The sequence below is a fragment of the Xyrauchen texanus genome, chromosome 28 (assembly GCF_025860055.1).
Source record: "Xyrauchen texanus isolate HMW12.3.18 chromosome 28, RBS_HiC_50CHRs, whole genome shotgun sequence".
Taxonomy (NCBI): Eukaryota; Metazoa; Chordata; class Actinopteri; order Cypriniformes; family Catostomidae; genus Xyrauchen; species Xyrauchen texanus.
In genome coordinates, this window is record NC_068303.1 from 14,802,447 (window position 1) to 14,815,136 (window position 12,690).

Sequence of the window (12,690 nt, forward strand, 5' to 3'; positions counted from 1 at the left end):
TCAGGGTTCAATACAAGATAAGCTCAGTCAACAGCTTTTGTGGCATAATGTTGATTTCCACCAAAATTTCTTTGACTTTTCCCTACTTTTCTTTACATTGAGGCATTTACAATGGAAGTGAATGGGGCCAATTTTTAAAGGGTTTAAAGGCAGAATTGAGAAGCATATAATTTATAAGAGCACTTACATTAATTCCTCTGTTAAAACTTGTGTATTGTGTATTTGAGCTGTAACACTCTTTAAATCATAATTTTTATGGTCGTTTTATGGTTTGTTGATGTTATATCATCATGAAAACAAAAATGTAAAATTGGCTTTAACTTTACACAGAAAAGGTTAGTAAATTATTTTATCACACTTAAATCATGTTTACACACATGTTGTTCACACTTTGTGGCTATACTTTTGAAATAGTGAGTATTTTAATGTTTACAGATTGACCCTATTGACTTCCATTAGTGCCTCACTGTAATCCAGATTTATCATTTTTTAAAGAATAGAAGTGATGAGTCTAAATAAATTTGTGTGGTACTCAAATCTGTTGATTGAGCTTAACTTTGAACCCAAAATAGTCCTTCAAGCTTCATAGTGTGTTCACTTGAAGTAACTCAAAGGACACGGCCTTAAATGTGTTTCCAATTATAGCAACCAATAAAAGAAAAAGAAAAAAGAAAAAAAATGAATATTGGAATGCTTGGAAATAACTGTGTTGCTACTGAATATACAAGTTTCCAGGGAAACCAGATGAGATTAAATAGGGACATTATGAACAGAGGCGCGTTTCACACTTTTCACCACTAATGAATAATTTGTGATTCAGAAGCTTCCTAACAAATCACTGTAAACTGCCTGTCTTTGTTTTGTGTGTGTTTTAATTTTGTGTTTGCATGTGTGTACCAGAGAGTGTGGTCTCTTGGTTTTAAAGAGGCATGGAAAAATGCTGTGGGCTGAGTATTAAACATTCAGTCTTGCAGACTCTCATGAAATATATCTGATGCCAAATAACCAAAAGGCAAGGCAAAGATGATTTTTGGTAGGGTTTTTCCAAATCAAATGGACATATCATGTCTTTCAATCTTTGTTCTTTGGAACTTATTATCTCTGTAAGTGGATGGACAAGTGGGTATCTGAAGTGTTTTGAGATACCATCATACAATCAAATCAATCAAAAAGGGACTTTACTTTCCATTCATACACAGCAACTATAAATCCTTCACAACACCTGAGTTACAAAGGATCTATCAAATGTTCTGATGGTGAAGAATGGTAAATGTACTAAATGTGCTTTTTTTTTATTTTATTTTTTTTTTTTTATTACTGTTCTAACAATAAATAATTTCCATTGAACATTGAATCTTTTGAACACATGACAAGCCAACATTTTAAAGAGAGCCACAGGAAAAGATGCATACAAGATAAAAAAAGATAAAAAATAAAAAAAAGATTTAAAATATGACTAAATATGATAAAATAATTATTGATATGAAAAAAGGTCATTTTGTACTTCTAAAACATTTTAGCATTTCTGTTTTTGCAGTTTTAAACACATCCTTTAAAGGTTTAGTAATCGCACAAAGCCATATTGCAATTTCAATCTTAATTAATTCAATCATGCAGCATTAATGGATATCATAACAATGTCTCTGAAGTAAAAGTTTGCTGGTTTCAAAGCATTTTGGATGGTTTTCCTCATCATGTAGCTACTTTCACAACTGTTGCGTCCTTTTATGGTGTTTTTTTATTAACGTAAGAATGAGACATAATATAAATAAAATATAGCATGTTCTTAGGAGTGCCAACCCTTCTAGATATTATGTCTATTATTATTTTTTAATTGTGCATTTGCAATCACAGAGTTTTTACAACGTGTGTTACTAATTAATCATTAATAAACCATCTGTTTTTCATACTCACGTTTTCGTGCTTATTATGATATGCAGATGGATTTATTTTGGTCAATAATTGGCTGATAAATATTGGCAACCAATACATCGGTTTATCCCTAGTTTTAGTGATAAACAACACCAGTTCTCAACTTTTGGGTTGTATGAACTAATCCTTTACATTTTGAACACTTGTGCCACTGTGAACGAGTTTCTCTCATGCGCAACAGATGTCAAGATTTGCACTGAAAAATGACACACAGCACAAAAATGCCACATACTACTTCTGAGAAACTTTTGGGTTCTTTTTTAAGCTTTAAAGTGAGGCACAGTGTGTTCCTCTTTTTGTGTTCCGCATAAAAATCTAATACAGGTTTGGAATGACATTAGGAATTTTTGGGTGAGCTATTACTTTAATTCTTAGGGCTGGGGGTTTATAACAAACCTAAACTTAATTTTGAGCAACAATATTGACAATAATGACAATAATTTGCCTTACCAAGCACCACACATTCAAATTCTAAGATTCCTACCTTTTCCTTGCCATTACTGTCTTATTAAATTCCTTAACTTTCCTTGTGAAACTTTAGGGTCCCTTACAAACCCCTCTGTTTAATTAGCATCATGATGCCTCTCAGCTCTGCTCATCCTGTGAGAATATTGCAGGAACTGAATTTGCATAATCAGCTGTCATCTTGCCATTGTTTTTGAGATGTGTCTCTTCATGGAGAGAAATTATGTGTCTTATCGATGTGTCACAGTTACCAGACAGTTCGGGCAGCCCATACAGTTGCTGGTGTTGTGTCGGGGTTTGTCTGTCTGAGTGGAGCAGTGTAGAGCATTATTAGCATGGAGCAGATTAGGTGAAATAGGGTCATAGAGCGAAAGATTGACTGTTCATTGAAACAGGTGTCAAACAAATAGAATCTCACATAAAATGTAGATGAGATGAGGAGCCACCCATTGTCCTTGCACAAACATAGTCATTTCTGAGCTCATTGTAAATTCTGTCCCTTCCAGAGCCATGCAGACACCAGCAACGATTATTGCTAATGTACTGATTGTTTGGCGCTTCTTTCTACACATGGTTTCATGTTCTAAACTTGCTTAATGTCTAAGTTTAAGTACAAGTTTGTGCTGAGACTATAGGCACCATTCTTCAGCATTTTCAATTGAGCTGCTGACCATATTTAGATTTAAGTGGGTCATTAACTCAAAGGTGTGCTTGAACTCTCCAAATGGCTTTTCTTCTCTGTGGTTATTTTATCCTGGAGTAATGTGAAGAAATGGATTCAATGTTATTCTGTACACCCAGTACTAAGTAATTAGTACTTTTGGATATTGTAGTTTTGTAAGATATTGTGGTTTTGTAAGAGAACTGCTATGTGGATGTAAGGCTAATTCTCTGGAAACATATTTTACTCATTAGCTCTCCCTTTTGAATGTATTAAAAGATTCAGTGGGGTATAAAAATATGTGTGAGCATGGGTAGTTCCCATATTTCCCACATTTCAGTGGAGTACATTTAGAATGGATTTGTAAGAGAGACAGGAGGAGAGAAAAAGATACTGTTCTACAGAAATTATGGCACAGAAATGAGCCTGACTTTTTTTGGTAAATCTACAAGACCAGCTTACAGTTGCTGTTAAAGAAGTAATATTATTCTGCTACAGGAAGTAAAGGTAGCTGAATTAAATCATCATTACCATTATGGTTGCAGGGATGTTGCAGATACAGTTAAACCTTGCTGAAAAGACTTGTATGAATTGACATGCTGGTCCCGGCTGGTTTATGCTGGTTTTGTGCTGATCTTGTTGGTTGACCAGCAGATGTACTGTTTGCTGTATCCAGTAAATGTTGGAAGATGAAGACCAGCAATCAAAACACACAACACATGCTGTTGACCTGCAATGTTGTTTTATTTAGCAGGGAAACCTGTGTGTATGTTGACTTGCCAGTGTGTTGGTTGCTCTTTACAAGCCCACTCCCAGGTCACTCTCAAGTCATTAAGGTTAAAAAAAACTACGGTAAAATTATATTAGATCGAGGAAAGCCTGCAGGCATCCCAATAGGTCTGTCATTGGAAATGATTACACCAACTCCCTTAGGACCCAAAACCAAGGTTTAAGAGGTTCATTCTACACAGTTCCCCTTCTGTCACTCACTTGACGTTGTGTCAAATGAAGTGACACAGGGGGTCTTCCTTGGGAGCCTCGTGTACCTCTGAACTTGAGAAAAGGCCAATGAGAAATTGGCAGACAGAATTTGCATGTCCCGCCCCCGGACATACGGGTATAAAGGGGAGCCAAGCGGTTGTGTTTGTTCCCCTCACCTCTACTGGCAAGAAGCACTGCTGTTGGATCCTATGGCACCTTTCCAGCTGGCGTTCTTTCTCTCTGCACGCTGTGCAGTCCATGCCCCTGGGCGCTTCGACAGCACTTTCACTGCCTAAAAGAGTGTTCTTCCCTCCTAAAAGAGTTTTATTCTCTAAAAGAGTTTGAGTTTCACTCATAAAAGAGCAATACACAGACAGGCGTTGAACGTCCTTTTCAGGACGCGTCTTTTTCAAGATGCCCTTCCGCCTCTGTGTAGTTCCTGGGTGCGGTCGATATCTCTCCAAGACTGATGGCCACAGACGCTGTCCCGTGTGCTTGGACAGCAATCACACTAAGGCAGCGTTTATGGATGGTTCAGCCGGCATTCTCCCTTGAGCCCCCGGAATTGGATGATGCATTTTAGAGCATCCAGGCATCTGACGCAGAGGTCTCGACTGGGCTGCCGCCTTCGGGCCAGAACTCTCAGTCTGAGGCTGACACGCAGATGGCCGACATGCTTGCCTGGGCCACTGTGAGCGTGAGCTTGGACTGGAACCCTCTGTCCTCCCCACAGCCTTCACGGCACCGTTCTTCCTGGAAGTGTATGATGAGCTGACACGGTCGTGGAGGGCAATTTTTACTACCCGGAACCGACCCCTTCGCTCATCCGCTCTCACTAACCTGGATGTCGGGGTGGCCCACGGGTAGGCCCAGCGGTTGCGATCCACCTGTGTCCCGAGAACGGTGCCACCTGGCGGGACCGCCCAGTACTCCCCTCCAGAGCCAGTAGGATGACATTATCACTGACATCGAAAGCCTACAGCGCCACCGGACAGGCGGTTAAAACTCATGTATTATTTAAGCTGTAAAGTTGTTTAAAGCATTATTTTTACAGTCATTTTAGGGTTTAAGGGTTTATTGACATTACATTGTTATGGCAACGAGGGTGTAAAATTGGCTATAACTTTAAACAGAAAAGGTTAGCAAGTGATTATATCACACTAAAATCTTGTTAACACACATATTGTTCATGTCTTGTTGCTACACTTTTAGAATAGTGAGTATTTTAATGTTTATGGATTGGCCCCACTCACTTGCATTGTAAGTGTCTCACTGTAACCCAGATTTTTCTTTTTTAAAGTAAAGGGGGGCAAGTCAAAATGTATTTTTGTGGCAATCCTTCCCTGATGCTTTTCATAGTACTAAGATAGCCCCAGTCGCTTCACACTCTCGCTTCACTATGCAAGAGACATAGAGAGAGAAAAGGCAGCGGCTGCCGGGCTTGCTCCCATACAAGTCATGTAGCACCTGTTCCCCTCTCAGGGGTGCTGGGAAAAGGTCTGTATATGACATCTTTTTTGGGGGTGTTGGGGAGGGTTACGTGCAGCCGATACAGTTGCTTCTAGCATGCAGCAGCTTGCTTGCACCTGTGTCAGCAGTTCACGTAACATGGTCTAGTGCATAGCGCTTTTGAATGGGACCCCTTGTGTCACTTCATTCGACACAACGTTGAGTGAGTGACAGAAGGGAAAGTCACAGTTACTTTTGTAACCTCCATTCCCTGATGGAGGGAACAAGACGTTGTGTCCCTTCTGCCACAGCATTAGACCTACCACTGTAAACGGCCGTACCTTATTCTCGGCTCCTCAGTGCAAAAACATGACTGACAGATGCACGTCCGCTTCCCTTTATACCCTGTATGTCCGGGGGCGGGATATGCAAATTCTGTCTGCCAATTTCTCATTGGCCATTTCTCAAGTTCAGAGGTATGCAAGGCTCACAAGGAAGACCCCTTGTGTCACTTCATTCAACACAACGTCTCATTCCCTCCCTTTACAAGTTTTATCCCTTGTGAATTCAAACCATTTTAAATAGAGGCTGACACTGAACTGTTTTAAGTGTGAATGGACTAATTTTGGGTGTTTAGGAAGGGAGGATACAGAGATAGACAAAATAGGGACATGCACACATGCAGAGAGAACATAACAAAGGCTTGTAACGTGCATAAGCGGGTGAAACAAACAGAGGCAGATGAAAGCTGGTGTGGGGAAAGCAAAAGAAGGCGGGATGGGAGTTCCCAGCAGCGATGCTGCATGTGAAACACAGAGCCAGGCTGCTGCTAACTGGATCACCATGAATTAGTAAAGGCATCTGGATGAGTTATAATGGCCCTCAGCCTAAGCCTGCACTGTCTTACTCAGTCCTCCAGAGAGGATCTAGCAACAGTCAACCATACAGACCATGCATGCAGAATATTCTGGATTTGGAGAGGAGAGGATAGGAGAGGAGAGGAGAGAAGAGGAGAGGAGAGAAAAAAATGACTCCACATTTTCCTGGAAAAGGTTTAAAAAGTGTATTTTATTCTATTCTATTCTATATTTTTCTGAGCTATATTGTAATTTCAAATTAGTCTTAACACTATTGGCACATTTTTTTTCTTCAACTATATATATATATATTTGTAATCTTTCTTTTTTGTCACTTTATATTTGAACTGCACATTCTCAGAAACGAACTCCCTCTGATCTGCACATTCACTAGATCACTGATTGCGTGTACAACAACTGATGTCTGTTAATATGTTAATGTGTGTGCGTGCGCACATAAAGTACTTTGAAATTGAATTAATTGAGAGAATGGTAAAAGGAAGGCATGACTGAGTGCAAGGGTATAATGAGTGATAAGGGAAACAATAACTAGGTTTGGGGAAGTAGAGATGAATATGTGTGAAATTTAAGTGGAAAAAAGATGCATAGAAGGAAGAGGGAAAAGGGGAGAGGAGAAGATAGGGGAAGAAGTGGGAACATGATGTGGGGAAAAGGGAACATGTTCACATAAATTTAATCAAAAAGGTCCTGCTCTTCCTACAGTATGTTGCCATCACTGCTCAAGTTAATTCACTCTATGATACCACATAGTGAAAAGTAAAGCAGAGAAAAAAGAAGGAATACTTCAAATTTAAGTCTGAATTTTCCAGTCTTCCATTGGTTGGACAAAACAGATATGTAGTTCTGCAACAAACTCGTGCCATTAGATGAGCCAAAGTTGTTGTGTTGCGACTAATTGGGATGCTCAGACAAACAGTTTTGATTTTGCCACTGCCACAGTGTTTACATTTTCCAGGGTAATCAAATTTGGAATGGCTTAATTAAAGTTGTCTCTGAATATTAAGCTGTGTTAGGAGAAAGTATTGTAAGACCAAAAACATTATGCACTTCATATTTAACTGAATAGCAAAACAAATGCTAAAAATGCTTGTGTGTATGTATTGTGTGTGTGAGTGGATAAAAAAAGAGAAAAGTGAAGGGAGAAAATACAGAACTCATGGTTCTCATATTGTATTTTTAAGCATCAATGGAAAAATGTCGCTACCTATTACAAATACAACAACACAACAGCTGAACAATAAATACAACAGCTCACAGCTCAACAATTTAATGCCTGAATGCCTATTGGTGATTTACGTGAAAAGGAATGTCATTAAGTTTGACTAAGAGTGCTAAAAGGAATAGTTAATCCCGAAAATGTAAATTCTGTCATTTAGAGTGTGAGCCTCATGATGTTGTAAACCTGTATGGCTTTCTTCCGTAGAACAAGAAAGGAGAAATTTTGAAGAGTCTGCTGGTCAGCCTTATGTGCCATTTCAATGAATGGGGACCAGAGCTTGTCAAAATGTTGACTTCCACTCTTGCTCTCTTTGACATGTTATTAAGAGTTAATGAGAGTTAGTGATGTCTGATTTGTGAATGAATTGTTCAGAACGTGTATTTTGAAATAATTCTTTTTTTGGGGTGAACTATCCCTTTAACGAAAGTAGTGTTATATAAAGGGAACTGGATCTTTATGACAGATACCCCATCCTCTTACATGTTATATTTTCTTCCTTTTTCTAAAGCGATGGCTGGGCAGACCGGGATGAGGTGGTAGATGGCTATGAGCAGGAAGCAGACAGTGGGATCACAATGAAGCTCCAAACTGAGGAAGTGCAGTCATTTAATGACTACTTTCTGAAGCTGCGTTTGGACACTAATACAAGGAACCCGTGGTTCGCCGAGTTCTGGCAGTACCGCTTCCAGTGCCGCATTCCTGGGCATCCTCAGGAGAACCACAACTACCAGAAAATCTGCACAGGTAAACAAAGAACCAAAACCATTCAAAGCAGTAAACCAAACTGAACAGAAATAATGAATTTGTAAGATATCCGTAGAATTTGAAAGTATATTAATTAAAACTAATTAAGTTTAAGAGAACAAATGAAAGTCATTTTATTTAATATCTTCATTCTCATTTTATTATAAGGTCAGTTTGTCAATCAATGAAAACAGATTATTTTGCATGGGTGATATCTGTCTTTTTTAAGGTATATATTGTGTATACATGATAAAATTTTACAGAATGTATGGTTATGTATGGTAACTGTCTATATTTCCCTCTATTTTTTTCATGTAATTATCATCCGGTCGGCGCTTTAAAAGGTGATATAGGTAAACTGAGCTGTGCCCCCTCCTTCCCTATGCTTTTTAAAAAGGAATATTCTGGGCTCAATCAACAGTATTTGTGGCATAACATTGACTGCCACAAAAATACATTTTGACTTGCCCCCTTTTATGTTAAAAAAGAAAAATCTGGGTTACAGTGAGACACTTACAATGGAAGTGAGTGGGGCCAATCCATAAACATTAAAATACTCACTATTCTAAAAGTGTAGCAACAAAACATGAACAATATGTGTGTTAACAAGATTTTAGTGTGATATAATCACTTGCTAACCTTTTCTGTTTAAAGTTATAGCCAATTTTACACCCTCATTGCCATGACAATGTAATGTCAATAAACCCTTAAACCCTAAAATGACTGTAAAAATAATGCTTTAAACAACTTTACAGCTTAAATAATACACAATTTTTAACAGAAGAATTAATGTAAGAGCTTTTATAAACTTATAAGCTTCACATTTCTGCCTTTAAACCCTCCAAAAAAAATGGCCCCATTCTCTTCTATTGTACAGTAAGTGCCTCATTTTAAAGTTTTTTTTTAAGGAAAGGAGGGACGAGTGGAAATTATTTTTTTGTGGTAACTAAAATCATGCCACAAATGCTGTCAACTGAGCTTAACTTGTATTGAACCCGGAATATTCCTTTAAATAATTCCTCACATTGTCCACATAGAGAATTAGTTGTATATTTTTGGCTTTTGTACTGTATGTCATATTTTACTGTTGAAACACATGATATGGTTTCTGCTGCAGTTAATTGTTTTTTACAAATTTCTTGATGTGTGTCTTAAAAAAAAATCTGATTTCCTAAACACTAAGAACAAATATACTGTAATTGTAATGCAATTTTATAATATCAACCTAAATATCGGAGAGTGTGTAGTTATGTGGATTAGATTTTGGTTGTTTAACAAGTTTTAAAAGCTTATAGTTTGTTATTGTTCTCTTCTTCTGAAAGACCCACATGCTGGTAAGTGAGAGTTAATGAAAGATTTTATGATGTAATGACACCTGCACTAAAGAGACACTTCACTATGGCAACAAACAGCACAATGGGTTGGACTGTGTTTGACTTCTTTGATTGGCAGCTGAGCTATTCTTAGTTGTACATGAAAAAGCATGGATGTACATTTCAGAGAGGTATCACATGCAAGTTAGACATATAACCTAGACATAAAATAAATACATTCCATATTTAACAGACTTAACTGGTTTCATAATTATCATTAAGTAAAGCTAAAAAGCCATTACCACTACTAACAGGGGTGTCAAATGCATTTTAGGTGGCATATTGTACTAAAAGTCACTTTGTGTGGGATGATTTTAGTTTTAGATTACATATAATTATGAATTTCGTAATTAAGGAATATTAATATTGCAACAGTATTGTTAAAAACACTCACTGCTCTTTAGCCATCCAATGTAGCTATATTATGTAATAAGCCATCAAAACCTGAACATTAACATTAAACAAGTAAGACCTAATTTAAAACTCAAACTCCGATGGCGTCACATCTGTACTACTGTATCATAGCCTATCTAGTAAATATTTACTGTGGTGAAGAATTGGAACTATTTAGAAATTCACAATTTCCCCACAGAGGGGGGAAATTAACTGTGTTGCCCTGGGACAGTTGTGTCACCCACAGATCTGATTTCACATATATTAATGCCATGTATGATTAACAGAATGGTTCAACGGCTTTAAAAAGCTATAAAATGCAACACTATTGATTAAAGAGTATCTAAAAAATATATATATTATGAGTAAATCATGCAAATGTAGTTTTAATTTTGAAATATGTTGTATTTGAATATGATGTTTACTAAGCATTAATTATAATTTTTCTTCAAATCACCGCGCAGGCTGAAATGGACTTCTCGGTATTCAGTCCACAGGCAGTGTGTTTCACAACCCTGCTCTATAAAATGAAATTCTCCTGAAGATATAACCATGAACATTGATTTTAAAGCTTTCCACGATTCGTGCTAGGGTTCTTCTTCGTTTCACATCTTATTGTTATACCCTGACCATGCACTTGGAAAGGCATCAGGTTGATATCGATCATAAAATTCAGTCATTTTGATAAGCTGTATTCGTAACAGACTTCAATTTAGTCTAAATGTCAGGCAAAGTCAGAGAGTACACAGTAGGGGCCTGCAAAAGTGAGACATCAGTCCAGCTCATCTGTGCTGCTTGCAGGATAGGCACTGAGAACACAAGAGAATCTTGATATACAAGGAGGAATATGCCCTTTCACAGAGTGTGTAAAATTGCGTGAATGTGCAAAAAAAATAAAATCACAGTGTAATGAGGCACCCACCCTGTTTGCATGTATGTGAAAGTAAACACGTTCACATACACGTTCACGTTCACTTGGTTGGTTTATTCACTGCAGGATGTCATAGACACTACATGACTTATCATTAGGCAGTTCAAAGAACTGCAATGAAAGAATAAAAATTTAGATATTTGTAACTGGGGATGCTTTTTCTTGCCTGTGATCTCTCTTGAATGTATTTGTAGCACTGGAATGTCTTTTCCATTTGCTGGCTTATGAAAATTGCTTTTGAATACCAAGCATCCAGTGGCTTGCCAGTGCTGTGATATGAAACTTAGTGAAAGCATGTAGTTTGCAAGCCTTCCAGCAGAACTTTCCTGACCTTTATTCACTTTTTAGTGTAAAATGTGATATTTTAATATAAGGAGCATAAAATAAGACTATACATCATGTAAAATGAAGACAAAGTGACATTCTGCCTCTGGTCACTCTGTAGCAATCAGAAACTTGTAATAATAGTGGTTTATGTTTTGACACGGCAGTTGGCAGCCTCTAGCTCTACTTAATTTTTCAGAGGAATGCAGTATAATTCACGCAGCATTCAAATTATTTTCAGCTAAATTGCCAAGAAATCAAACTAATAAACAAATATGGAGGCAGGGTGTCACAAATAGGACTGCCATACTTTCCTCTTGCTCAAACTGGTATAAAATCTTTCCCTGACAGGAAATGAGAGCTTGAAAGACAACTACGTCCAGGACAGCAAGATGGGCTTTGTGATCAATGCAATTTATGCAATGGCTTACGGCCTTCATGATATGCACAGAGAACTGTGTCCAGACCATCCTGGCCTGTGTGAGGCAATGAATCCCATTGACGGCAGTAAGCTGCTGGACTATATACTCAAGACCTCCTTCACTGGTGTGTCTGGAGAGGAAATCTACTTTGATGAAAACGGAGACTCACCTGGCAGGTAAATGTTAGGAATAATTCTGTGAAGTTATATTTATTCATTTTGCACACCTTTATCTAATGCAACTTACAAATGAGGAATATAACATTATATAACAATTCATCCTAAGGAAGCAACAACATAAGAATTGCTGCATTACAAAGTGAAGCACAGGCTAGAGCAGAGATGACAGTGAAGACTGGCCAATAAATTGTGCCACATGCTCAGATTGGACATGTTTGATCTTCCTAATGTCCTTCATGTTGTGATCTGTGACGTTTAGCTGGTTGTCAATGTTTAATGATAATATTACACATCATCCCAGAATAGCCAGTGTGACATTGGCAATTCTGTGAATATCTATTCCACTGGAAAACAATTGGGCATGTACCCTCACAGGTTAGATTGGTACCTAGCCAACACATGTGTATCGGATGGTAATGGGTTTGGAGTAGAACAGATTGCCTGTCTAAAGGAGATGCTCCAGTCCTCTCAATTTCAATACCCTGAAGTGGTCAGCTGCTGTCAACCTGGCTATACACAAACTAAAGATAACAGCGCAACTATGCCAAAGCTGCCACTGCCTTGTGTACATGTGTGTGTTTGTTTGTGTCTTTGTGGCACCTTACCCTTATCCAGTAAGCAGGGTTGTGGAGTAACAGAATACATGTAAAGGGATTACATATTTAAAATACAAAATATAAGTAACTGTATTCCACTACAGTTACAATTGAAATCATTTGTAATTACAATACAGTTACAT

At 37.8% G+C, this 12,690-nt stretch overlaps 1 protein-coding gene across 3 annotated transcripts in view; it reads left to right on the top strand.

Annotated features, from left to right (window-relative positions):
- LOC127622130 (metabotropic glutamate receptor 1-like) overlaps nucleotides 1-12,690 on the top strand; it is a 30,352-nt gene that overhangs the window by 6,309 nt on the left and 11,353 nt on the right. For all 3 annotated transcript variants that reach the window (XM_052096079.1, XM_052096081.1, XM_052096080.1), the window contains exons 4-5: nucleotides 8,094-8,329; nucleotides 11,702-11,948. In XM_052096079.1, coding sequence (XP_051952039.1) covers nucleotides 8,094-8,329; nucleotides 11,702-11,948 — 483 coding nt within the window. The remainder of the gene's footprint in view (nucleotides 1-8,093; nucleotides 8,330-11,701; nucleotides 11,949-12,690) is intronic.